At 41.3% G+C, this 27,991-nt stretch overlaps 1 protein-coding gene and 1 non-coding gene across 2 annotated transcripts; both read left to right on the forward strand.

The window, feature by feature from the left end:
- Positions 1–7: 7 nt before the first annotated feature.
- Positions 8–27,991, forward strand: PTCD3 (pentatricopeptide repeat domain 3). Its single transcript, XM_012169508.4, has 24 exons — positions 8–133; positions 1,721–1,773; positions 1,880–1,916; positions 5,837–5,882; positions 9,316–9,384; positions 9,860–9,964; positions 11,402–11,525; positions 13,306–13,421; positions 13,909–13,979; positions 15,267–15,354; positions 15,809–15,869; positions 16,347–16,432; positions 17,518–17,662; positions 18,329–18,379; positions 20,338–20,427; positions 20,720–20,748; positions 21,593–21,699; positions 22,756–22,834; positions 22,955–23,045; positions 23,915–24,000; positions 24,539–24,687; positions 26,420–26,461; positions 26,923–27,081; positions 27,365–27,991. Exons 1-24 carry the CDS (start codon positions 30–32, stop codon positions 27,441–27,443), a joined length of 2,067 nt encoding a protein of 688 aa, XP_012024898.2. The 5' UTR covers positions 8–29; the 3' UTR covers positions 27,444–27,991.
- LOC114114268 (small nucleolar RNA SNORD94) lies at positions 25,868–26,003 on the forward strand. The gene has a single exon (XR_003589098.1). It is a non-coding gene; the product is annotated as a small nucleolar RNA SNORD94 (small nucleolar RNA).

A 27,991-nucleotide genomic window follows, 5' to 3' on the forward strand; every position in this document is an offset into this window, starting at 1 on the left:
TCCCGGCATACTATGCGAAGACGCCAAATATGGCGTCCGTGGCGTCCGCAAGGTGGCTGAGGGTCAGCTGTGGGCTTTGCGTACCGCTGACGGCTCGGCGGGCAGGTGCCTGTGGACGGACCCCTAGTAGCAGGTAAGAGAAGCTTGGAGAACCCATGAGAAAGAACCAGGATCACCTTGGCTCTTTGTATCCCTTTTCCCCCTTATTGCTGGGCAACTAGATGCGGTGGAGTGGAATGAGCGCGCTCGTGGCCGCGCGACCCGGCAAGCCAGCACGCGGTGCGGCAAGTTTTTGAGCAAGGGCTCCAAACGCGCTTTTTTGGGGTGGAGATTTCTTACTTGGCTGGTCTACGCCGGGGTTAGAACTCTCGGGAAGATTAGGATTCTTCTGTTGGGGAGTCCTGCATTCTAATAAGTGTAGCCATTACCCCGTTCCACGTATTTTTTTTAAAAAAGAAAACTTTATCCGCCCTTACTCGTTTTCTCCCACCCGGGAGGAACGGGGGGAAATCAGGTTTTCCCAAATTAAAGGCCGTTTATGAGTTCCACTGGATGTTGTGGGGATGTTTGACGGAAGAAATTTTCCAAGTGTTCGTAAAAACAGGAAAGCCCATAAGATGTGAAGACAATCTGAATGAAGTCGCTGTGATTGTTAAAACTTTGCACGTGTATCATTTGTGTAATTTTCTTTCAATACAAACAATACCGTTGTGGAAGTAGGAAAGCCAGCAATTGCTTGTGAAAGTTGGAAATAACCTAATTTTAGATTGGATGTTTGCATTTCCTTTGCGAGGTGATAGTAGACAAATTCCCTTATGTGAAGCCTGGAGCTACTAGTAGCCATGGGAAAGCAGTGAAGAATAATTGAGTTGTGTAATATACAGTGTACATTTTATATTAAGGCCTTCCCTAAACTCGGCTCACAAAAGAGAATACGCTCCACCAGGTAGTGCAGAGAGGGGTTGATTTAAGAGGACACTGGAGACCAAAACCAGTAAAGGAAGTAATTTCCTATCTTAATCACATCTTGACAATTTTCTGAAGGGTATCAGTGCTGTGTAGGAGGAAAATACTTACAAGATAGTGTATGTGATCTGTGTGGTATGTTGACTTTATTTTTTTTTAAGTGATAGCATTTTAAAACTCATTCAGGGGTCAGTGGTTCTATATTTTGGGTTAAAAAAGTTTATATTAGGACACAGGTATTTGGTACATTCCTGAGTGTTGAAGGAAGTGGAATGAAAAACCATGGTGATCTTAGTTTCATAATTTGCTTTAAATGGCTTTGTCTTTTATTATCATTAGATCATTATGATCATTAGATCATTATCCATGTATAATCAGGAGCCCATTAAATCATTTCTTTTAGCCCCAGTGTTTTAGGTCTTCAGAGTTGAAAGTCGTTTATATTTCAGGTCAGCTGTTAAAATGTTCAAGTACTACTAAATGTTTCCCTTTTTTCCTATGATTTTATTTAATGAGACTGCCTGATTTTAAAAATTGTTGGCCATATTATATCTGTGTCTTGTATTTATCTTGTAATGGTTTTGAACTTGCCATTGAGGCCATGTCTTCTCAGCATACCTTGACATGAATTATCCAATCAGTTTGATCCATGATAATTGGAAAATTTTGGCTCATTTGCACATAGTTGGGGGTGAGCTGGAAAGTTCATTAATGAGTATTAGCTTTATAGCTTTTATTTATTTATTTATTGCAGATTTTATTCTGGAAGTGCAGCTGTCCCAAAGGTTGAAGGAGCTGATGTAGCAGGTATATAAAAGTGTATTGAAATAACTCTGTTTTTATGTTAATGCATTATACTTCTTTATATATATATTGGAAACTGATTTTCTTTTGTTTTATTTTTTGCATTAAGGGACTGAAGAAATAGTCATCCCAAAAAAGAAAACTTGGTGAGTATTCAGCATTCATTCAAAAAGTGGTTAAGTGCCTATGAGAAACGTTGTTAGATAAGAAGCCAGTGACAGGAATAGCAATTGGAGGTAGAGAGAGGTGAGTGAATGGGGAGTGAGATTTACTTAAAAGACCTATCTGAACTAAGTTTGGGTTAATATTTACATAGTGATGGTCAGTCATGAGTTATCATTATTAGAGTAATTTCTGTTTTTCTTTCTTAAGGAGGTTTCACATTGTTAGAAAACCTAAAAAAAGAATTATCTTTGTGGTCTTTAGTAGGTAAATGGTGCAGACTGCAAAATTTAGCTTTTTTAACCCACTGGATAGATCCTTGAACAAATTGCCTTATACATATTCAACAAATACGTAAGAATTAAAACTTACAAAAACTCTTATAGTAATGATATTACTGAATGCATTGAAAGATTTTTCAAAAAACTAGGTCTTTTTTGAGTATGACTTGAAGATTCAGACTCATTAAAAAAAAAAAAAAAACTTTCTTAAATTAATGATCATTGCCAAAAGGGGAGTGGGATAAATTGAACATGCAAAAAGGAAATATAATTACCACCAATGACAGTATTCAAAGACAAGTTACTTAATCTGTCTTTGCCATAGAAGAATGTAGGTAATATACCACCTGCCTCAGAAGATTACATGAGCATTTCAACAGTTAATGCCACATAATCAGATCTCAGTAGATAGCAGCTATTATTTTAAAGTTCTGCAGTATAACCTTTTATATATAAGTAGTATGTGGACATTTAGTTTAGTAGTGATTTGTTAGACGTACTGTTCTGTATTCTGATTTTAATTTTGAGTGATTACATAGTATTTTATTGTATGGATATATTCAGGTTCATTGTTACCTTCCCTAGTGGCTCAGTGGTAAAGAATCTGCTGGCCAATGCAGGAGATGTGGGTTCGAGCCCTAGGTCGGGAAGATTCCCTCGAGAAGGAAATGGCAACCCACTCCAGTATTCTTGCCTGGGAAATCCCATCAACAGAGGAGCCTGGTGGGCTACAGTCCATGGGGTAGCAGAGAGTCAGATATGATCCAGTGACTAAAACGTGGGCCTGAGAATCAGAACCAAGATCAGAATAGGAATATACATAAGCATGAATGAGGCATTTCTTGAATGGCATTCATGTCCAGTGCGCTTTACCAACTCTGTGCCTCTTTCCCTTCTGACAAAGGTCCCACGGGGAATACAAGAGAGGGAGTGTATTAAGGGTGTGTTCAGATGGCCTACAGTCTAGTTAGAGTGCATATTTTATACTTTATTGCCTCCCTGGTGTCTCAGCTGGTAAAAAATCCACCTGCAGTGCAAGAGACCTGGGTTTGATTTCTGGATTGAGAGGATCCCCTGGAGATGGGAAAGGCTACCCACTTCAGTATTCTGGCCTGGAGAATTCCATGGACTATATATAGTCCATGGAGTCCTAAAGAGTCGGACACAACTGAGTGACTTTGACTTTTCTTTATTGATAATACAGTTTAACTGTACCTTAAAATGGGTCAGATGATTTTATTGGCATCAGAGTCACCTGGGAATTTTGTTTAAAATGCATGTTCTGTAGGTAATTCTTTTGTATAAGCCCCACAAATCTGGTAAACAGTAAGGCAGGATGGGGCGTGATCATGACCTAACTGTGGTGGTGGGAGATCATGCAGGCCAGCCTCTAAAAAATGCTCTCTTAAAAGAGGAGAAATAATGTAGTTGATATAGAGCCTTGGTTAACAGATTGAGGCCTGTTTATTTATAGCCCATTAAGTAAAGGTTTAAAAGAAGACTTTCATAACACAAATTTCCATGTTAATTAAATTTCTTTTTTTCTTTTTTAGAACACAGCCTCAGTCACTTAATAACTTACTATCTATGGCTACTTTTATGCTCCAAAGGCAGAGCTGAGTAGTTGTAACAGAATCCTTATGGCCCATAAAGCCTATAATATTTACTGTCTGTCCCCTTAGAGACAAAGTGATTGATAGAGGTTCTCTAATAGAGAGCCTCTGCTTTCCAGGCTCAGAAATTTGTGCTTTTAGATTGAAAAGAAACTATAAAGACTATGAGTTCTCCTTGCCTTATTTGAAAGATGAAGCATCTTTTAAGGCTGTGATTTCCCAGATTGCAAGTGCTGTAGAAGACTTTAACAAATTGTAGAGGGTTATTCTGAATTTTCATATACACTGTGACAGGATAGAGTATTCTGAGCACATTAGTCTGTGTTGTGTAGTTACTTTAGGGAGAGCATGGAGCCCAATTATGATCAGTGCATAGGTGACTGGACTCATTAAAGAAATGGATGTTAAAATTTACCACACTGGCAAGAAGATGTGGAAAATGGATACTCAAATACATTTGTTGATAGGGCAGTCAACTGGAACAACACACTGGAGAGAAATTTGGCAGAACCACAATTTTAAAATGTGCAATACCTAATTGGTTAGCCATTCTGGAGGAACACTTACAAATATACCCAAAGAGACATGGATGAGAGTGCTCTTTACAACTTGGGAATAATAAGGTGAAATGGCCCCAATGCCCATAGTAAGGAGATGATTAAAAAATGGTTATCATACAATATAACATTTAAAGAAATTAATTAGATTTTCACATAGTAACATGGATAATGCAAACTTATGGAACACATACCCAGAATGATGACATGTTTTTTTTGTTTGTTTTTTTTTTATGGTAGTATGTGTGCAAAAGTACCCTTTAAAGTTCTGGAAATACAAACACTAAACCTACAGTAGAGTGGGGGCAGGGGAATCACAAAATAACATCAGATAGAATAGTCTAGTTTTTTTTTTTTAATTTATTTTTTAATTGAAGGATGATTGCCTTATAGAATTTTGTTGTTTTCTGCCAAATTTTTTTTTTTTCAGTATAATGTGTTCATTGAGATTATTTTTAAAACAACCCTTTAAGATGGTAATGATAACCCTGTATGCGAGACAGCAAAAGAGACACAGATGTATAGAACAGACTTTCGGACTCTGTGGGAGAGGGAGAGGGTGAGGGTGGGATGATTTGGGAGAATGGCATTGAAACATGCATACTATGATGTAAGAAACAAATCACCAGTCTCGGTTCGATACAGGATACAGGATGCTTGGGCCTGGTGCACTGGGATGACCTAGAGAGATGATATGGGGAGGGTGGTGGGAGGGGGGTTCAGGATTGGGAGCTCATGTACACCTGTGGTGAATTCATGTCAATGTATGGCAAAACCAATACAGTATTGTAAAGTTAAAAAAAAATTAAAAATAAAAAAATAACCCTTTAAGAAACTGGTGACTGATTTGAATGTTCCTAGTGTTTTCGCTTGCATTTGTTGAGTATGTTATGAAGATTACTCACTTGATAAGACTTAAATATGCTAATGAAAGATTTAGTTAGGGAATACTGAGAAAAGAATGTCTTTCTCTTGCTAAAATTACATTAACTGCTATTTTAGAAAATCCAGTAGATATTGTATACATCAGGGAATTAGTCTTAACATGTAAAGTTTTGTAGATGTTTTTTTTTTTTTCATGTCTATTCCCATATATAGCTGAATTGGGAGTCCCCAATTTAGATAATAAAGGCACGAATATTACAGAAAGCTGCAGTGAGAATGCCGAGGAAAATGGATAGGATGTAAGATTCAAGGTTAAGAAAGTTTTATGAGATGAGAGTGGAAATTGCTAGCCCAGGGTGATGGTTATAGAGACCAGGCCAGAGAGGGTAGCACAGCATAGTAGGAACATGTACTAACCACCTTTGGTCAAAAGAATTGAACAGTTTTCTCATTTTCTAACTTATTATTGTAGTGATATTATTCTAGAGATCAGAACTGGCTTTATACTTGTTCACATTGTGAGTGTGAGTAGCCCTGATGAGGGTTAACTTGTGATTCTCGTTCTTAGGGATAAAGTGGCTGTTCTTCAAGCACTTGCATCCACGGTGCACAGGGTAAGTAGGAATTTCAGGGTTTTGTATCTAATTCAGCTGATAATAAACTTAATGTTCATACCTCTTCTTTATTCACAATTAAACTGTTATGGATCTAGAGAGTTTCATAGCACTATCTAGCCCAGACTCTTCATGTGACGAATGAGAAATCTAAAGCTTTTACAGTAATCAGCCCAGGGCTGCTTAGGATATTAAAACCTTGACTTGGTGCCATGGTTTTTCCCTCCAGATTCAGTGTTTTTATACTATGCCAGTGATTTTTAACCTCCTAAAGAGCTTGTTGAAATACATGTTCCTAGGGAATGGTTGGGTATGATATTCTAACGCAAGTGACCTGTAGAACCACTTTGAGAACGGTGTACCCACAATATTCAAAGAAATTCAGTGATTAAGAATCTGGGTCTTGGGGCCAAATGTTCTGTTTCATCTTTATCCCAAAGTTACCTTTTCTCTTGATACATCAGGGAATTAGTTTTGACATGTAAAATTTCCTACATGTTTTCTTTTTTTTAATGGCATATATTATGAATGTTATATCAAACTTATTTAGAAAAATACATCTGGTTTATAATCTGTTTTCTTACCTGTAAAATGGGTGTTTACTTATAGCACCAAACATTGAGGTTTAGGGTGAGAAATAAGTTAGTACATGTGAAAGGGCCTAGGACATCAACTAGCACAAAGGACATGCTCTGTAAATGCTGGCTATTTTTTTATTGCTCCAGCTATCTGATTTATTTGTGAATAAATTCCTCCCTTCACAATTCAAGAATAGGGCCTATAGTCTTGATAGATAAAATGAAATCATAGTAAATGCCTCAGAGATAGAACTTTCAAGTTCTCTTTTTTTTTTAACCACAATATCTATGTGGATTCTCACCCTCATTGAGGCAGTTGTCACAGATTTTCAGAACTGTTTTTCGACTATGGGTGTTAAACTTATGGGCCAAATACATCCTGGAAGTTTCTGAGGTTGGTTTTAAAATACTGCATCTCCATTCTAGCAAGATACTTAGATTTTCAGCTCACATATCCATAAATAGGCACTTGAAATGTAAACTCAGGGAAATAGACCTCAGAGATTGTTGTCAGTTTTTCAGTGAGATTAACCCAAGGGGTATTTAAGTCAAAGAAGTTGTAGAATTATGTACACACTTGTCTGATTTGGTCCTGGGCTCTTAAAATCCCGGGGACAATTATTCATTCATTCAGGAACCACACATTCCAACCCTTAATGGTGCTTACCAGGTCATCCAAGCCCACATCATCTCTTACTATGTTGGATTAATTACAGCAGTCTCTGTTCTCTTGACTTCCTCAACCCAGTAAGCAGCCATAGCGACCCTGCTAAAACGTTGACTCACATCACTCTTCTACTCAGAACTCAAATGGCTTCTGATTTGTTATAAATGAAACAAAAACTGAAACTGCTCCAAGGGCGCCTGAGGCCCTACCTGATCACCCCCATCCCCACCCTAGCTCTGACCACATTTCCTGCCATCTTTCTTGTACCCTGCTCTAACCAGGCAGCCTCCTAGCTAGTTCTCAGTTTCTTATCAGGCACAGGTCTGCCTCGAGGCTTTAATGCTTTCTATTTGTTCTGCCTAGTTTATTTTTCCCTGAGATAGCCACATAATTTCTGCCTTTATCTCTTTAAGTCTTTTCCTTGAGATCTTCCCAGACCACACCATATAAAATTGTATGTTTATTTTCTGTGACAGCTTGTCCTCCCTCCCTTCCTTTTCCACAGCAGTTACCGCCTTTAAATTTACTATATGTTTTATTTGCTTTGTTTTCTGGAGATTTTATTCCCCACTAGATTTTGAGTTCTGTGGAGGATAGGATTTTGTTGTCTCCCTGGCACATATGAGGTGCTCAGTAAATATTCAGTGAGTGAATAAGGCAGTCACTGAACTAAGCAGCGGTGGCTGGGGAAAGGGACAGTGGAGTAGGTAGAAGATTTAAGGAACTGGAGTCAGCCACAACTGATGACAGCTTAGTTGAATGGAAGTAGCGGGAGAGGATCTTTAATTTGGGTTGCAGAGTGCTTGGTACCCTTCACTGAAATGGAGACGATAAGAGGGGAGGTCAGAGAAGAACAGGTGGAGGTAGATTTGGTGTGAGGCATCTGGGCTACAGGACCAGAGTTGAGGAGTTTCTCAGAAACCATTAAGGTCTTGGAAATCACTGAGGGAGGAAAATGTGGGAAACAAATAAGAATAAAGTCTAGTGAGAGAGGTCCAGCATGTGACCCAAAACTAGAGGCCCAAACAGGTATTTGATAAAGATGGTGGACAGGACAGAGCCAGGCAGCGGTTGGGAATCATGGAGTAGATGGTCCAAGGAGGCCGTCCTAGAACTGCTTCCTCTGAGTTGTCCTTCATACCCGTCACGTCGTAGCAGAGAGTGGATGCATGCGTGCTGAGTGGTTTCAGTTGTGTCCAGCTCTGATCCCACAGACTGTAGCTCGCCAGGCTCCTCTGTCCATAGAATTTCCCAGGCAAGAATACTGCCATACCCTCCTCCAGGGGATCTTCTCAACCCAAGGATCAAACTCATGTCTCTTACTCCTGCATTGGCAGGCAGGTTCTTTACCACTTTCGCCACCTGTGAAACCCAGAGATCACCTGTGAACCAGATGAAATGAGCCTCAGAGGAAGGTAAAGGGAATACAGGATTTGAAAGTGGTATCAGGAACTGAGAGCCCTAAAAAGTACTGCTTCCAGGCCCTAGGTCAGGGCATCCTTCTATTAAGAACCACAGGGAAGCTCTCCCCCAGAGAGTCCAGGTGAATACTTCAGGGTGGCAAGGGGACTGTCAGAAGAGATTCAGGAAGTAGGTTGAGTTTTTTCTGTGAAACAAAGTTGCCAGAAGGTACAGAGAAGGGGGCTGTGAAGGAGAGGGGAGGAATAGAGGAAGTAATTTGAGGGCCATTCTAAGAGAGACTGCTGGTGCCAAAGAGTTAATCTTGTTCAGGGTTCTACCTGAAACAACTTAAAGAAGTTTGGAACCTTGGGAAACAGGACACTGGAGACGCTGCTGCTGTTCCCACTTCCTGAGAGGGCCGCATATAAATGTTATCCTCCATTTGAAGGAGCCTCTTGGGTGGTTAGTGCCATGCGTTGAAGGGATACCCTAGTTCAGGAAACTGGTGCCCAGGCTGGTTAATTCAGAGGCTCTTGACTTTGCATTTAAAACGGTGATATCCCTGCTGATAGCAGCCCCTAGTTAAAACCAGTCATGGAGATTTAAGCCATTGTTTGCTTTAAATTGTGCATAACTATAACCAAGTCTCACAGAGCCTAGGGTACAGCGTAGGTGTTAGTGTCTACCAACATACATATTTCTGCATTTGTGATACATGCAGTTAAAACTTCCACACGGTCCTCTTAATAAAAGCCTAGCTAAAGAGACTTGTGTGTCTTCTCCACAGGATACCACAGCTGTACCTTACGCATTTCAGGATGATCCTTACCTCATCCCGACATCCTCTGTGGAATCTGTGAGTATTTTTAGGTAACTTGGCAAGTGTTATGTTTTACCTTGTTGGTTTGGGTGACAGGATGACACATATGACTTATTTTACTTGTAGACACCTTTGAAAAGTTCATAGAGGCTAATAGATAAGTTGGTAGATTTTCTGATTCCTTTACTACTTTTATCAAAAAGTTTTAGAGATTGGCTATGGAGAAGGTATTTGGTTTGGATTTTTAGTACTTTGAAATCTTTCCCACTCTAGAGCAATTCACTCAGTTTAAAGGTATTGTTTTTACACACCTCAAGCTGTATGTAGGATCCAACCTGAAATCATGTCACATTCAGCGGAATAATAATAATAATTAGGTAGTTTAACTTGGAATTCTGTGTATTACAGTGTTGTTTGGTTGGGGCGGGGGAGGGCAGAATAATTCTTGCTGAGGGTATAACTTTGATCTAAATTATATGTAGTATCAATTTACGTCTTTTTCTTTATACAGCATTCATTTTTGTTGGCAAAGAAGTCCGGAGAGAATGCAGCAAAATTTATTATTAATTCATATCCCAAATATTTTCTGAAAGACATAGCTGAGCCTCATATACCGGTAAGGAGAGGTAATTGCAGTTTTCGGATAATACTATGTAAATATAAACTAAGCTGTCACAACTAACGTTTCAGTAGCCATTTGAATGTCTACAGTATTTGGGTCTAATATTATTTCACCCAGATAATATTTACGTCTTTTAATATTTATGGTTATCATTGCTCACTGTACTCACCTTTATTATCATTTTTAAAACTACATGTATTTGCTCTTCATTTTGTTTTCTTCATTTGACTTCTGCAACACCAGGCTCTCAGATCTTTACTTCTGACTGCCCTTTCTGGTTCCCTTAGTTGATTTTCCATCCGCTCCTCAAACCTTGGTGTCTTTTTCTCAGGATTCCGTACTTGGTCACTCTCTTTTTTTTCTCACTGTAATCTTCCTGCTTCACCAACCCTTATACTCCATTTGGCATTCTTGTATGTTGGCCTCAGTGTCTCTACTTTGGACTCCAGACACTTTTTTTCCAGCCCCCTCTGTTCTGTGGGCTTGAGGGGTGAGTGTGGAGGGCCTGCTGGGTGTTTGGCATTGCACTTAGTGGGTCCCACAGTGCTCAGCTGAACATGGGCTCTGCCTCTGAGCTAAGTAGTGGAAATAGTAACTCAGACTCATTGTGTCTAAAACCGCTTCCTCTCATATCTCCCTACTTTGTAAGCGCACACACCCAGCCACCCAGACACCCCTTGTGCTTCTCAAACAGCAAATCTTAGGGACAAATTAGGACGTCAGAGTGATTGTGTCCATAAAGGTTGAAATCCTGAACGAAGACAGTGACAGCAGTGGAGTGACCATTTGTAGGGCCTGCTCTCTCCCCTCTATGTTTCTGACCAATAGTTACTCTTCTGTGTGTAGTTCACTTCTGCTTGAAGCCTTCCCTGGGTCCCTAAGTATTTGAATAATTTGGTGAGTGAGGTAAAATCAACATACCTTGGTAATACTGAATGTTTACAGTAAAAGAAGTTATCAGGGAGGGAAGGTTTCCGTCTTTACAAACTAGATATACTGTGGAACCTTCGGCCAAGATTGAGAGGAAAGTAGGAAGGGTGGTTTTAGCAAGGGAAAAATAGTAAGTTCAGCTTGAAATTAGGGGATTTAGTTCACTGGGAACTAAATTCACTGGGAAAAGTGGAGACTTTTAATTCGTTAGGCTGTAGTTCTTCGATATGGGATTCTTCAAATACAGACTAAATATTTATAATTAGGAGCTTTTAAATTCTTTGCCCCAACTTAGGAGATCTCTAAGTAATCTTGTTTTGGTGACTAGAGAGGTAGAGTTAGATTCCTTAAAGAGACATTCATGTTAAAATGATAGGTGGTATCTAATGCATGAAGCATGAATATTATGGTGTGTTAATCAAATACTGTGGTGTGTTGTCTTACTCTGTTGTGCTTTCCCATTGACCTGTTGGCACTGACTTTAACCATCTTATTTTCTAGTGTTTAATGCCTGAGTACTTTGAACCTCAGATTGAAGAAATAAGTGAGGCTGCTCTGCAGGAACGAATCAAGCTCAAAAAAGTCAAAGCTTCTGTGGACATATTTGATCAGCTTTTGCAAGCAGGTGACTAAGTTCATTTGAAGCCCCCAGGTTCATGTGAAGCTCCCCTGGGAATGTGGGCGTGGAAGTAGGCCACAGTTGTGCACGTGATCTAGACAGTTGTGAGTACGAGTTAAAAGTGCTATGCTTCTTCCTCTGCTTGGTAGCTGTTTTTATATTTTTTATAGTTTAGGAAGTCATATTTCAAGTTCTGCTTTAGTGTCATTTTAAAACTGGGTAGGATAGAGTTGTCCTTGCCCGTGTGTTGTCCTCTTGTGCAGGTAGAGAAATCTTACAGCCATTCTTTCTTAGCTTCTGTTTTTAACATGAGGTTTGTTCATACTGTATTCACATTTCTTACATTCTTTAAGTACGTGTGAGAGGCAAAAAACAGACTAGAAAGAAATACTTAAAAAGGAAAGCGCACTAAGCTGCAGGATCAGACGCTTGGGTAGGTTCTGGCACTGATTAGTGCTGTAGCCTTGAAAAGCTCAATTCCTTTAATCCTTCTGTCTCTCAAATCCTGTGGCTATCTGAATTTGATGTGGATGAACCTCTAGGGGTTTAGGTGGCAGGGCTTGTAAGCTACCATGAGATGAGAATATACCTAGAGTAGCATGAAGGCAGCAGCATTGCTTAAGTTTTGGAATCTGGTATGCTGGTCAGTGGTTTAGGATAAAAATCAGCCAAACATTCAGTCCAGAGAGAGAAACTGGACTGAATCACTCAGTATAGTCTTGAATATGGCAAGAAACATTTTCAGAAAACTTAAAGAATTTTGGTGTGTAGCCTGTTAAAGCATCAGGTGTACAAATGAATTGCTGATGCAGATTGTCATTTAGGGAGGCTTTTTCCTCTGCTTGTTGAATATGATAAACATCATTATATTAAGACTTGTCTTCCTCTGTCTTACACACTGTGTGGTGTAGATGCAAGCAGCTGTTCAGTGAACCTTAGTAAAGACAGGGTCAGAGCTGTAACACTCAGCTCATTCAGAGTAATGGAATGAGTCGACATACTAGGAGAGGAAATATAGAAAATTTCAATATCAAGGCCTAATAAGTGCCAAGCACTTTGTAGGCATTTAATTCTGTAACACCTTATGAGTTGGTGTGCTTGTAGTCGTTTATAAAGGAAACTGACTGACTTCAAGTAATCTTCAGGGTCACAGCTTTGAGATGCTATGAGGCAGTCAGGTTACACACCATCACCTGTTTCCCCTCCACTCTGTCTTTTGTCTTTTCTAAAGGCTTTTAAGTTTCCTGATAGCCATTTGTATTATCAGTATATTTTCTTAAGAAAAATTCAGCTACTTTTCTTTTTAAAGCACTAAATTCATACTGCTTCCTGTTCCCTTTTCTCCCTCTTGATAAGTGTCAAGTTGGGAACATAATGTTTGAAACAGTAATTTTTTAAAGGCTGCTATCTCTAGGCATGTATTTCAGCGAGGGCCTGGATCTAAGCGAAACAGTCCGATTGCGTTTGTGAAGACAGAACTGGGCCCTGGGGGACTACGTGGCAATCATTTCCAGAGCGTTCATTTCGAAGGTGATAGGTAGAACTATGAGAGGGTTTCTCTGGGAATATGAGTACATAGAATAAATGAGCCCAGGGTCAAACTTGGCTCTGGTATTTTATCTCTTCTGTCAGACAGCACTGTTAGGGATTCTGTGTTATCTGCATCACTCCAGATGTTTAAGCTGATGTGGGGTGCAACTCGCCCTTGGAGAATGGAATCCAATAGGCTTTAGTTCTTTGATGTTTGAAAGATTCTCCCCCTCACCCTTTTTTTCACCACCCACAGGAACCACTGTATCTCTGGAAACAACTAACAGTCTCTTGGATTTGTTGTGTTACTATGGAAACCAAGAACCCTCCACTAATTATAATTTCCAACAACAGGAACAATCAGAAGAGTTGGTAATGATTTTTTAAAGTTTCTTTTGGTAGTAATTCTTTCTCATTTTAAGGTGATTTCTTACGCCTTATGTTAGAGATTTGTGCTGAGGTGTGATATAGCACAGTATGTAGCCTGGACAAAAGTTGATGTGGAGGAAGAGATGGATTTTAACAATTGTTTTACCCTGGTTCCCTCCTTAAAAGTATTTTGACCTTGCCTGCCACATGCAGAAACCAGTGACCAGAAATGTTTGGATGGGCCCCTTTGTTGTTGTTTCTCAAAGTGACAATATGTTGTATATGGGACAGAAGGGAACACCCCTGGCCCCAGCCCTCTTGAAAATTCATGCATATATAGGCAGGGTCTCCTTTTTACCTTCTACCAAATCTTTATTTCCTTTGCTTTTCTGAAATTTCCTCTGCCTTACCGGTTCTGAGTAGTATAGCTTGGAGAATGCTTTCCGTTGTCGTATTCTGTTTTATATCTGTTGGTGATGGCTCATTTCAGGAAGAGGGCGAAGAGGGGGATAACGTGAAGTCTAAGAAGAAGGCTGGTCACCAGCTTGGAGTTACTTGGAGGTATGTTACAGGATAATTAGAACGTTTATGGATCCTTACGGTTGTGGAATGTTCTCCGTCACCCCCTGAAGAAGACACAACCCTGTAGTGTTCTAAAATGCAGTTTGTTCTCTGTGTGCAACGTAAATGTCACCGTTGGTTTTCATGTGTTTGGGCCATTTTTTATTAGATCTTTACTTCCAACCAGCTAGAGGTACAGGACTGGTGTTGGTTTCTTTTTTTTCCTCCCCCGCCTAACTCCATGTAACCGTCATGGTATGGTTCTTTTGGTAGTTTCATTAGTAGTCCTACCTTGCACTATATGCCTCTAACTCTAAAAAGGTTCAGAATTTTAAAAACTATGTTAGAATACACATATGTCAGAGCGTAGTTCTAAATTAAGACGGCTGGCTAACAAACAGAAGTATTCAGTACCGAACAAAAGATAAATATCATTTATGTAATGATTCAGGATTCAAATGAACTGAGTAAAACTGTCTAAAAGAAAGGTATTTCGTAAGGGTGTCTGGAAAAGGAAAGCTACTGTTAATATCAAAATGAGTGAATAGAAAAATTAAACTTCTTCAGTAGATACTAATAATTTCTTATAGTGGTTGAGAACAGGGACTTGTGAGTACCATTTTGGCCCAAATGTAGGCTCTATTTTCCAAGATGTGTTGGAAACAGAAAATGAAGGTGCAGCGTGATTTGTATAACATAGCACGTTGACTGACTGACTGAAAGAGCCAGATTATATAAGCTAGAATAGGACAATGGATTCTAGGGCACCACATGTCTGCGGTTGCCTCTGATTATTTATATCCAGTTGAAAGAGGGTGGAGGAACTTCACTGTGTACCCTGCTGTGCAGTTTGCTTTTTATTTATAATGCTGAGTATATATTCGGAGAAGGCAATGGCACCCCGCTCCAGCACACTTGCCTGGAAAATCCCATGGATGGAGGAGCCTGGTGGGCTGTAGTCCATGGGATCGCTAAGAGTCAGACACGACTGAGCAACTTCACTTTCATGCATTGGAGAAGGAAATGGCAACCCACTCCTGTGTTCTTGCCTGGAGAATCCTAGGGACAGGGGAGCCTGGTGGGCTGCTGTCTGTGGGGTCACACAGAGTCAGACATGACTGAAGCGACTTAGCAGCAGCAGCAGCAGCAACCAGATCTCCCTCTCTGGGTGGGAAGAATTACTTGAAATTATATGCAGAAAATGCTTGGAACGTTGCAAATACTCCATGTGGTAGCTGTTACTGGTTTTATCTGTTTCCACTGGTTCACGTTTACTCTTGTGTCTAGAGCCAAAAACCATGCTGAGAGAATCTTTGCTCTGATGCCTGAGAAAAATGCACATTCTTACTGCACAATGATTCGAGGAATGGTGAAGGTAACATTTGTTCTGGATAGTTGTATGTTTTTGTCTTTAATTTCTACTGAATCGGGGTTTCTCAGCCGCAGAACCCTTCACAGCTGGGCCACATAGTTTGTTGTCGTTGGGGGTTTCCAGAGCCTTGAAGAATGTTTGAGAACTGCCTCTACCCACTTGATGCAGTAATTCATCCTCCCATCCCCCAGTTGTGAAAATATAATTCTCATAGTTGTTTTTTCATTAAAATAAGATACACTTATTGAAAAAAAATTATTAGGAAAAAGTTTTTAAAAATTGAAATCACTGCATTGAAGTAACAGGAATAGAAACTGTATTATACCACACTGCTCATTTAAAAGGAAAAACACTGTCCATTCTGGTCTATCCTTTTACTTCTAAGAACAGTAGATATGCAAATATTTATTAAAGACAACTTTTATGGTGTTTAATTTTCATCCTTTCCCTCTTCCAGCACCGAGCTCATACACAGGCATTAAGCTTGTACACGGAACTGTTAAACAACAGACTGCGTGGTGAGTTGTGTCTGGAGAATTCATCTCTGTCCTTCCTTTCCTTCTCATATGTGGGCGTGTGTGCGTGCTCAGTCATGTCCTAGCTCTGCATGCCATGGACTGTACCTTGCCAAGCTCCTCTGTCCATGGAATTTCCCAGGCAAGAATACTGAAATTGGCTGCCATTTCCATCTCCAGGGGGTCTTCCCCTCCCAGGGACTGAACCCGAGTCTCCTGCATTGGCTGGTGGACTCCCTACCTCTGCATCACCTCTGCATTCTTACCTGTGTATCATTGTATCAGGAGTGTATACAATCGCAGGATTTTGCCTTAATGATTCGCTCATTCTTAATCTTTTCCTCTGATGTTGGTGATTGAAACGAGAATCCAGAGCCAGAGAAAAGAGTGGTTTTCTAGTTTTGTGGACTCATGTGCATGACCACTTGGCCTTTAATCACTGACCCCAAATTTTGTTAAAGTAGTTTTCTTCTTTTATAGCTGATGTGCACACCTTCAATTCATTAATTGAAGCAACAGCATTGGTGGCGAATGCGAAATTTGAAGAAAAGTGGAAGAATATATTGGTAAGGAGGAACCCTCACTTTGGCTACTAATAGGCCAAAATATCCTTTGCTGGGAGTCCTGAAATGCAGGAGACACTAGTTCATTCCCTGGGTTGGGAAGATCTCCTGGAGAAGGAAATGGCAACCCACTCGAGTATTCTTGCCTGGGAAATGCTAGGAATAGGGGAGTCTGGTGGGCTACAGTCCATGGGGTTGCAAGAGTTGTACATGACTCACCTACTACACCACCACCAACCGCCATCCTTTGCTCGGAGTGCATGGGGTGGAGAGAGCATTCACTGAGCTTCTTTGTGGTGGTCATCTTTGCACTGGGCACTCCACTTGCAGTGGCCTGTTCATACCCTTCTAGCAACCCTTAGTTTAATTAGCTGTATCTGACATGTGACCCAAGCATACAGCTAGAATCCAGGAAGATCAGTTTGCTATATTATATTCATTTATTTCCTTATAATAGTGTGGGGTTTTTTTTATATTAAAACATTTATTGAAAAAAATTACTCGGAAAGTTTTTAAAAATTGAAATCACAGGAACAAAGTAACAGGAATGGAAACCACACTATACCATTCATTGTTGTCCAGTCACCCAGTTGTGTCCAACTCGTTGCGGCCTCAGGTACTGTAGCCCGCCAGGCTCCTCTGCCCATGGGATTCTTCAGGGCAGAATACTACAGTGGGTTGCCGTTTCCTTCTCCAGGGGATCTTCCCGACCTAGGGATCGAACCCGCGTGTCCTACATTGGCAGCTGGGTTCCTTAGCACTGAGCCACCAGGGACGTGCATACCATACCATACTGCTCATGTGAAAAGGGAAAAACCAGTCTGTTCTAGTCTCTACTTTTGCTTCAGTCTTAGACTCTTTAGGCCACTAGAGACAGTTGGACACGGACATCACATGGGGGTTAGAGTGACTGTTGAAAGGGCCTTCTCTCAGGGGCACTAGATAATTCTTAAATGGGGGGCTTATTTATTAATCTGCTTTAAACATAGGCAGACAGCCCAATTCTTTTAGTGTGTTCTGTTAGTTTATTGGACAAATTACCCACCGGGCATTAAAAAAAATAATACTCCTGCTTTTGATTCAACTAGGACCTGCTGAAACAAATGGTTGCACAGAACGTGAAGCCCAATCTACAGACTTTTAACACTATCCTCAAATGTCTCCGAAGATTTTATGCATTTGGAAAATTGCCAGCCTTACAGACCTTCCGGGAAATGAAAGCCATCGGGATAGGTGAGGGGTGTCCTCATGTCCCCACTGGAGGCAGTGCTGACCTGAGGCTTCAGGTCCAGGTGATCCAAAAAGAGACTAAACTTTTCTGTGCTGTTTACATAATATGGTAGGAATTTCCTTTCCACCATTAAGCACACTTTTCAGTGATGTATATTTAGTATAATGGGAGCTCTTCTTTATCATCTTTTTGCTGCTTATAGTAAATTACACTCTTGGGATTTTAGATACTTTTTAATGGATTTCTTGATTCTAGGGAGAATTGTTCACTTACAGTTGGCTGGTTTTAAAATCTCGTGACATTTTCTGGCATAATTAAGTATTTGAACCCAATTGTGTGCTAGTATGTTGTATATTTTTCAGTATTTATGTTATTGAATCAGTTCACTTCTATCTTTTAGTGTTCTTAAATGAAACTCACAAGAGTATTGACTGTAATGTTTTAGTGATAGGTGTCTGGACTTTCTAAGAGGAATGTGATCTCTATGACACCTTTCCACCTTTACATTAATCACATCAGCTGGGAAATGTCTTTGTTCAGAGGAACGGAATGCATCTTCTACTTACATAACACCACTAATGTTTTTATTCACAGTAAGCTATATTTTGTATAGCTGTGTTTGACATTTCTTTTTTTTTTTCTTTTTTCTATGTACCTGGTAACATAAGAACCCTCGCTTGCAACATATCATCATATTATTCAGCTGTTTTATCAACATGGTATGTATGTATGTCATTATGTTATTTATGTAGAGATTAGGCTAACTTCACTGCTAATGAATAAAGATTGGATAGTTCACAGAATAGCGTTGTCTATAGCCTGAGCAAAAAGTTACTCGTGCGGGTACTGTCATCTTTTTGTGATGTAAAACTTAAGTCGGAGTGGAGGAAGGTCATTAAATGTACTAACGGGTAGTATATGGTTTTGGCCAGAAGGTACTTGAGTTTGGAATTCCTTTTGCCCTCTAGAACTGTGCTGTCCGATACAGTAGCTACTTAGCCACACGTGGCTATTTAATTAAATTCCTTCATAGCATTAGTGCTCAGTAGCCACCTGTGACTGCTGACTGCATCGTCAGTGATACAATTATAGAACATTTCCGTCTTTGCAGGAAGCTGTTGGATAGTCCTGCTCCACAGTAAACATTATTTTGAAGCCTCATGGGAGAACTTCAAGGCTCCATTTGTTACCTAATTTTAGGTCAGCTGTGCTCTATTGAATGGATTTTGGAGCAAGGCACACCTGAGTTGAAATTTCATCTCTACCATTTACCAGATGTGTGGGAAGGGACTGGATGTCTTACCCAAGTGATGCCATCACGATGTAATGATGAAATGAATTATGTGTAGTGTCCCGTTCATGTTTGGGAGGCATGTAGTAAGTACTGTAGGTTCTTAGCCATTTGCCCCAACCTGCGAAACAACCCTAGGTATAGAAATGACAGTTCCAGTCTTTCTCTCCTGCAGTGGGCTTTTTGTGTGAAAACAACAGAAAATCTTTATTTTGGAAGGGTAGTTTTGCAAAATTCACATTCTCACACATAGGGAAGTAGGAGCTGTTAAATGACTTTATCTTGAAAACAGGTGAACTGTTTCCACAGTAATTTTGTCATCTAAAATTTTACTAAACTTTGGTGGTATTGTACTGCTACTACTAAGTCACTTCAGTCGTGTCCGACTCTGTGTGACCCCATAGACGGCAGCCCACCAGCCTCCCTCGTCCCTGGGATTCTCCAGGCAAGAACACTGGGGTGGGTTGCCATTTCCTTCTCCAATGCGTGAAAGTGAAGTCACTCAGTCGTGTCCGACTCTTAGCGACCCCATGGACTGCAGCCTACCAGGCTCCTCCGCCCATGGGATTTTCCAGGCAAGAGTAGGTATTGTACTAAAACTAAGTAATTCTCACCCTAAAGCCTATTCCACTACTACATCACACATCACCTTGGCTAACTAAAGTCACTGGTGCTTGTGTTTCCTAAGTAACACCCAGGGTCATAGGGGCAGGAGTGTCAGTGTGTCTTAGGGATATAAATCGATAATTGTCTGTAATAATAGTTGCTAGGAATTTACCCAAAGGAAAAAGCCTAAAATAATGAAGAGATGATACATATAAAATAGGCTATTAGGAAATAGAATAATTAGAACAGTAACAAGTGCAAACATCCTTGAGGAACTAGAAGTACATCTGTGCTGTCACTGAAACTATATTATCACTTGCAGGTGCATAGGTGGGGAAGGGAATATAGATAAATAATGTGAAATGTTCAACTGGAAATGTCACAGATACATTTTGATTCTATAGTTTTCTGTTTCTTGGCTCTCATCCTGGTTATATTTAAAAGGAGCACAAATTTTTATTAGCAAAAAACATGTTTGTTTTCTAAGTAGGCAGGCTTGGTGAGGGTGTCCGTCTGTCTCCCATTTCAGTGCAAGTCCGCCTTGTGAGGAGACTAAGAAGGAGGGGCTGCGTCTGTTGGGAGCGCTGTAACTGACCCAGGCCTTGGGGAGAGCTGCACTCAGCAGAGGGTGCTCTCATTCCTCTCACAGGGATATGCTTGGCCAGCTCCATGGCTTGGGTGGAGGAATGAGAAAGGCAGCCTTAGGACTAGTTCTGCCTACCCCATGGAAGTGCGGGAAGTAGGCTCCTGAGAAAACCCAGTTGCCTTCTTTTTCTGCAGAAAGCCCTTCAAAAGGATCATCCCTCATCATCTATGATATCATGGATGAAATAACGGGAAAGAAGTTTTCTCCAAAGGACCCCGATGACGGTACGTGCAGAAATTGCTGCCGTAAGACAGCCAGCCTCTTTTCCTGACTGGGGTTATAGAGCCTTGTGATGAGGATGGGGTTTGATTTAGTTTAGCCATCTTTGGGTGGTTATTCTGAGAAAGCAGAGTGTCAGTGGCTTGTGCTGTATGTTGCTTCTCCTTGTGTTTTCATTCTTTTAGGTTTGTCCTACACCTTACCAGTTTTGTTGCCAGGATTTTTAATTAATGTTACTGACCTGAAAACATACTTTATGCATAGTAACCAAGGCTCTTCTGAACTTTGATTTTTCAGATATGTTTTTTCAGTCAGCCATGAGGGTTGTAAGTACCATTTCTTGCTTAAAACTTCTTTTTTCTTTTATCCATTTCCTAAATTCATCATTGGTGGTTGGGAGGACTCTCCCTGATTCGTTCACTTCCTAACTCTTGTGTTCATGTCATTAGTCCTAATTTTTTATTCCTCTAAAATCTCTACAAAATCACAGCATTCCTACCCTGTGTGGATTGTGTTTGTTGTCTTTTTTTATACCTTTCTTCAGATAAGGTTTCAGAGTATTTCATATTTGCCTGTTGTTAACTTATTAGAGTGATGGTTATATCTAGTTTTGTTTTTTCAGCTTATCGTGCTAATCGTAGGAAACATTTTCAAGCAGTTTCAGAATGAATTTAGCAGCCTTATTTCCTGAGGATAATTGCTTTGCTACTTAGTGTGTGTCTTTCTAGGTTCTCTCCTCTGGGTGTTCAGACATGCATGTCCACACTCATTTCCGTGGTGTCTTGTTTGTTGTTGGCAATATAGTGTTTCATAGAAGGGAATGACTTGTTGTTGGGTGGGTTTTGGAGTTATTTCATGGGGATTTTTGCCAGTATAGTGATGCTAGAGATAGCACTCCATCTGTCTTAAGCATGACATCCCAAGTGTTTTTGTCTAATACTACATATAGGTGTAATCACTAGATTAACATCATTTTGTTTTAAATTTCACTGAACTTGGTGATTTTATCCCTACCCCCAATTTCTTATAATTCACTTGCTGTCAGTCAGTAAAATGTTAAATCAGTATACGTGTTTCCCCAGGTATCTACTTTCTTGCTTCATGTAGGGAGCCACCTTTGGCTGATAAGGATCACTGAGTGATGGTTATTTACTACTTCTACATTTTCAGTGCTCTTCTCTCAGAGATCTAGAACTTGCTTACCAGGTCCATGGCCTTTTAAACACTGGAGACAACCGGAAATTCATTGGCCCCGATCATCGGCGTAATTTTTATTAGTAAGTATATTGGAAATATATCCTTCGCATTAACGGAACACCTGTATGCAACTAGTGGTCAGTTCTGCAGGTGGGAGACTTGGCAGTCTTATTTTAGGCAGCATGATCCTGACTTTAACGATACCAGTTACGTGAACACTTGGAAGGTTCAGTGGTAAAACTGATTTGTCAAACTGAGGTGTCCACTGTGTATCTTTTAAGCTATTTGTAACTTTAAATCTGTGTATCTTTTCCTTCTGCTGTTCTGTGCTTATTCTCTATCCTGTCAGACTTTTTGCGACCCCATGGAGCCCACAGGGCTCCTCTACCCATGAGGATTCTCTAGGCCAAATACTGGAATGGGTTGCCATGCCCTCCTCCAGGGGAATCTTTGCAACCCAGGGATTGAACCCAGGTCTCCCGCATTGCAGGCGGATTCTTTACCCTCTGAGCCACCAGGGAATCCCAAGAATACCAGAGTAGGTAACCTAACCCTTTTCAAGGGGTTCTTCCCAATCCAGGAGTCGAAATGGGATTTCCTGGATTGCAGGCGGATTCTTTACCAGCTGAGCTACCCAGGATGCCACACTGTCCTATTTTATATTTTCAAATTCATAGCAGGGTGAATCCCTGAAGATTTCATCTTAGCCTCTCTTGTTTTTAAAGATGTTGGAGCCCAAAGAGACTCCTTACATGGGTTTGCTTTTAGGCAGATAAAAACAAGAATGTAAGAAGGCAGCCTGTTCATAGGTGCGTGGTGGTTCCCTTCCATGTGTCCAGATCCTCTCTTCACATTGAACACTTGTTGAGTAGTATCCTCACTCCTCTCCACCACGAGCTGAGAGTGTATGGCGTTGGCATCAGTGACCAGTTGAAGATAAGTGTCAAACTGGAAAGTCCAGAAAGCACAGTTAGCAGCACCTCCTCGGTCACGCATTGAGCTCTGTCACTTGAAATTGTAACATAAATTGTCTTTAAGTTCTGTGTAATATGTCATTATATGACTGTGCTGTAATGTAATCATTCCCCTACTAGGCAGGGATTTTAGACTAAACCTGTTTTCTTTCTCCGTCACAGTTCCAAGTTCTTTAGTTTGCTTTGTCTGATGGAACAAATTGATGTCACCTTGAAGTGGTATAAGGACCTGATACCTTCAGTAAGTGATTCATGACTTAACATTTGTAGATGTTTGTGTGTGTCTTAACATCATTGTAGATGTTTGTGTGTGTCTTTGCTGAGTAATACTTAAAAATGTATTTGTATTTTTCTTAACCAGGTCTTCTTTCCCCATTCCCAAACATTAATAGATCTTCTCCAAGCATTAGACGTAGCCAATCGACTAGAAATGATTCCTCAGATCTGGAAAGGTCAGTTTCAGTCTGTGTGTCCCGACCCATCTTACTCTGTTGTCTTACGTTTTGATTCACAAGCGTGTTAATGTGGTTAGGGAAGAAAGCTTCCATTTTTTCACTAAATTAAACTCTGTAGTTGAGGTCTCCTTCAGGGTGACTTGCTTGTGTTTCATGTTGGATTGCATGAGTAACAGTGGGGTGGAAAGGACTTCAGTTGGTTCCTCTGTGACCAGAAAAGGCTGGGTTTTGTGCACTTGTGTCAGTTACATGGGTCACCCGAGATCGCAACCTGCAAAGCCTGTGCCTTTCATTCACTGGACTGTGATGCATCTCTGTGCTTCAGGAGCGAACAGTGATACTGGTGATAGTATGGTTTCGAAGGAGCAGCCGTGACTGTGTGTGTGTGTGTTACACATGTAAACTGACTGTGGAAGATGCTGTAGCTCACCCACGAGGTGACTGTGATCGTAAAATCCATTCCTGTTTGCCTCAAGTTGACATGAGACACTGAGACCATAGCTCTGCCGTCCTGCCTTACAGGATTGCTCTGGTGGCAATGTACAAGGACCGTTGACGATTCCCACATGCTGTAAAACCATGGGGAGCGGGAGTCTGCTTGAGTGTGGCCCACATGCTGTTAGCAGTTGCCCGGGAGCCAGTTACTGGCGCTGGCTTTCAATACTCTCTGGTCCTTTTCCTATGGTGAATCATGCTAGTTTCTAGAATCCTGGAATACATATCAGCAATGAATTTTCTTATTTTCTTCTCCCTTCCCCCACCCCCCACCCTCTGCCCCAATATGGATGACTGCTGACAATGGACAAAAAGAATGTTGGTTTTACATGATGGTGATCATGTCTCACTCTGTTCCTTTTTGTTTTAAGATAGTAAAGAATATGGTCATACTTTTCGCAGTGACCTAAAAGAAGAGATTCTGATGCTCATGGCAAGGGATCAGCACCCACCAGAGGTAGGCTTGTTTTGCTCTCTTTGTCAGATATACACTAGCCAGCATATCCTCTAATACTGAGCACTTAGGGAGGGTAATTCCCATGGTTTCATCTACTCTGCAGAATTCTGCCACCTAAACCCAGATTTAAATCTACACATCTGACTTCCCTGGCAGTCCAGTGGTTAAGACTCTGCACTTCCATAACAGGGGGCCCAAGTTAAGATACTGGATGTGTGTGGTGTGGCTGAAAAGATAAAAAAGACACATCTCAACATACCCAACCAATTTGAATACCCTTCCTTCGTTTTTCTTTCCTTTTTTGTCTCTAAAGAGAAAACCCATGGTTGGATTTGAAATACATGGCTAAACAAATTATCACATCAATGTCGGGTGCTTTGCCTTTTTTTGTTGTTATTAATATGTATGTGCTGTACATGCGATGTGTTCAGATGGTAAGATGCAATGCTCAGAAATTTTAATGGTCCTGTGGAGTCTCCTGTTCTTAAATTGTCATAAAACTAGCGAGGCAGTTCTGCTGACTCTCGGGGCCTCTCAGCTGCAGGCGGCGTTTGCTGACTGTGCTGCAGACATCAAATCGACTTACGAAAGCCAAGATGCTAGACAGACTGCTTCAGAGTGGCCAGCCAATTCTCTGAACTACATAGCCATCCTCTTCTTAAGGGCTGGGAGAACCCAGGAAGCCTGGTGAGTACACGAAACACCACACGTGTCACTGGAAGCACCTCTAATGTGGCTGTGTGATGTGTGGTTTCTCAGGAGACAGACGGGTTTCTGCACAATGAGTTGTGTTTTGGTTTCTTTTTTTTTTTTTTTTTAAATTTTGGTTATGCTGGGTCTTCATTGCTGCACCTGCTTTTCTCTAGTTGCAGGAAGTAGGGCTCCTGGTCTAGTTGTGGTGCACAGGTTCTCATTGCGGTAGCTTCTTGTTGCGGAGTGTGGGCTCTCGGGCTTCAGTAGTTGTGGCTTCTGGTCTCTCGCGGAAGTTCAGTAGTTGTGATGCACGGACTTGGTTGCTCCACAGCATGTGGAATCTTCCCACACCAGGGATCGAACCCGTCTCCTGCATTGGCAGGCAGATTCTTTACCACTGAGCCACCAGGGAAGCCCTATAATGAGTTTTCTATGGGAACGTGCAAATACTAACTAAAAAGCAAACTTGGGGAAGAAAAATCAATATGCGTGTGTAAGGAAGGATGTGGTTCAGTGGGCTCAGTCTCTTTATCTTCATTTTCTGTACCTCTAGTCACCTAAATAGAACACAATGACCAGAGAATCTTAATTTTGAAAGTGTTTTGGGCATTGGTATCTCATTTATGAATGGTTTCCACACACCCATAGCCCTGGCTTAAAATGTGGGCTGTCTACTGGAACTTGAGGAAAGTGGCATTTACCAGTATCGACTAAACCCAGCCTTGACTAGAGCCCATCATTGGTTTGTGCCACTGTATTCTGTTTCTGTGTGTTCTTGTTGGCAGTTCATTCTCATACTCATTTCTAGTGTTTAATTGTGAATGGAGACGTTATGCATATTCATTTTTCCAAAAGCAGAGAAGTCAACAAAGGAGTACTTGGTTGGGGTGGTCATAGTTGCATGATTCCACTGTATGTTGTTTTGGATTTAATGTTAGTTGTTAGGACCAGTGAGGGGGTAGTTGTGTATGGTTGTTCCCAAGAGAGGACCTTATGTTGAACATAACGACTGTCAGTCCAAGGTGTGGGTGTTCGCGCTCTCTAGGAAAAGCTGGTGGGGGCTTTGCTGCCTCAGCTGGTCTTGACTGGTGGTGAATCACACAACTTGCTGCACAGCTGCTGACCTGTGATGCCTGGAGTTGTTGACTCGGGCAGGTTGACACACGTTGTGAATCAGGCTGTGATGATTGGCGCAGGGGTACGGACCTCAGCTGATGATGGGAGCTGAGTGTATGTGCTTCTCCTTCATCCTGCATGTGGCAGGATGCTGGTGAGCGCTTACATGAGACTCGTGCCTTAATCTGAGCCTGCTCTTCATAATGTCAGCTTAAGACACGCTGGATCACGAAAGAGAGGAGATTGTACAGCATTTGCCTCCCTCCCTTCCCTCTGCCCACGTGATACTTTCCCTCCCTGGGGGGACTGAAGTGATCCTCTAGAGGAGGGTGAACCCCAGCAATTCTCAACGCTCATAACAAAACACATTTGCCTGTGCAGCGTGTCATGTTCACACATGAAGTTGGAGAAGAGGGTTGAGGCACCTGGAGTGATTCTTATGTAGAGATGAGGCTGGGAGCTGGTAGGGCTTCCAGATGTTTGTCTCCGGGAGCTTCCACTGTAGGTGGAAGGACACTTAGTGTCTGCGTCCGGAAGAATAGCTCTGGTCACTCGATTGCCGTCTGTTCTGCTACTGTTCCTAATCTCTTTCCTATCTCATCTTGAACAGGAAAATGCTGGGGCTTTTCAGGAAACATAATAAGATCCCCAGGTAAGTTCAAGTTAACAGGCCTTCGTGCATACATCCTACATTAGCCATGTAGGTTTCACTCTTACAGGGTGGGTGGCGGTGTGGAATTTCTCATGTACGTTAGTGGTGGCAATTGGGCACTTTTCTGTTAGGCAGGCAAATGGACAGTCACTCCCACCATCTGAGGCATCCTGAGGCAAGTGCAGTTTTCTTACTCTGTGCTTAGTGGTCACATGTTGTTAATATACTGTGGATAGATCCACATTCAGCATGCTGAATCATGTTGAAGATGGTAAATGTAATGATGAAGATGTTGAGGATGAAGGCATGTTGAATTAACAGTATTCATTATCTCATTAGCCCTTTAAAGTTAAACTTCATGTAACTGTCTCCAAAGCTACCGATCTTTGTAAGATACTAGATTCTGTATGTAAATCTGTGAGGGGCGTAGCTAGCAGATGTTGACATTTTGCCTTTTACAGGAATGAGTTGCTGAATGAGTTTATGGATAGTGCCAAAGCATCCAGCAGCCCGGCCCAGGCCATTGAGGTCATTAAGCTGGCGAATTCCTTCAGCCTGCCTATTTGTGAGGGCCTCACCCAGAGGTTAATTGCCGACTTCACCCTCAGCCAAGAACAGAAGTAAGTGGGCTCTTGGGCTCTGGGTCATCACCATGAAGAAAAGTTAAGAGATGAAGCAGCCCATCTATCTGCCCATTCACATGTCTGTAGCTTTCTACCCCTGAATTCCCTTTCTTTAGAGAAAGTCAGGATGTGTTGGTTTAATGCTGTTTTTTGTCATACGAGTCAGGGAGGCCTATACATTGACTTACTGGATCTTGTCCTCTGTTGCTATAGTGCAGCTGTAGAGACCCCCAGCCCCCAAGCCTGAGTTTCAGTGTGACCCTATTTATTTTTCTTACAGGGAAGCCCTGGGAGACCTAACCGCACTGACCAGTGACAGTGATAGTGAAAGTGATAGCGATACCAGCGAAGACAAATAAAATAAAAAGTGTGTGAATCAGGAGCAGCTATGACCAAGCCTAGCTGTGATTACACTGGATACCTGAGATGTTAATATCTGTAATATGAAGAAAACAGTACAGATTTGGTGAACCTTGAAATACAGTTGATACACACTGGCTTGTTTAGGTTAAATTCCCAGGCTAGCCACCTGTGTGAGGGTTACCACGTGGAGAGCAGCAGCGCCGCTGTTCTCACTTCTGTGGACACACTGTGGGGTGTGCAGCTCGTTGGAGCACACCTGCGGCAGGCATCTTGTGAGCTGACGTCAGCGCCATTTGCCCTCCCCTGCTGTGGACTGTACCCTTTGTTGGCTGATGCTGTGACAGTGGCCCTTTCTCCAATTCACAGAAAGAGTCTAAAGGAAGATTTTGTGCAGTTTCATCACATTGATACTGGGTCAATAGTATCCCAAGTTCAGGGATGTTTGTATGTGGAACATGGTGCATCTGAGAACTGAACAATCACAGGACTTTAGGCTGCACAGCTGGGAAGATGAAAGCTGTAAATAAATATTGTGACTAAGGTA

This window comes from Ovis aries, chromosome 3 (genome assembly GCF_016772045.2).
Source record: "Ovis aries strain OAR_USU_Benz2616 breed Rambouillet chromosome 3, ARS-UI_Ramb_v3.0, whole genome shotgun sequence".
In the NCBI taxonomy this organism is placed as follows: domain Eukaryota; kingdom Metazoa; phylum Chordata; class Mammalia; order Artiodactyla; family Bovidae; genus Ovis; species Ovis aries.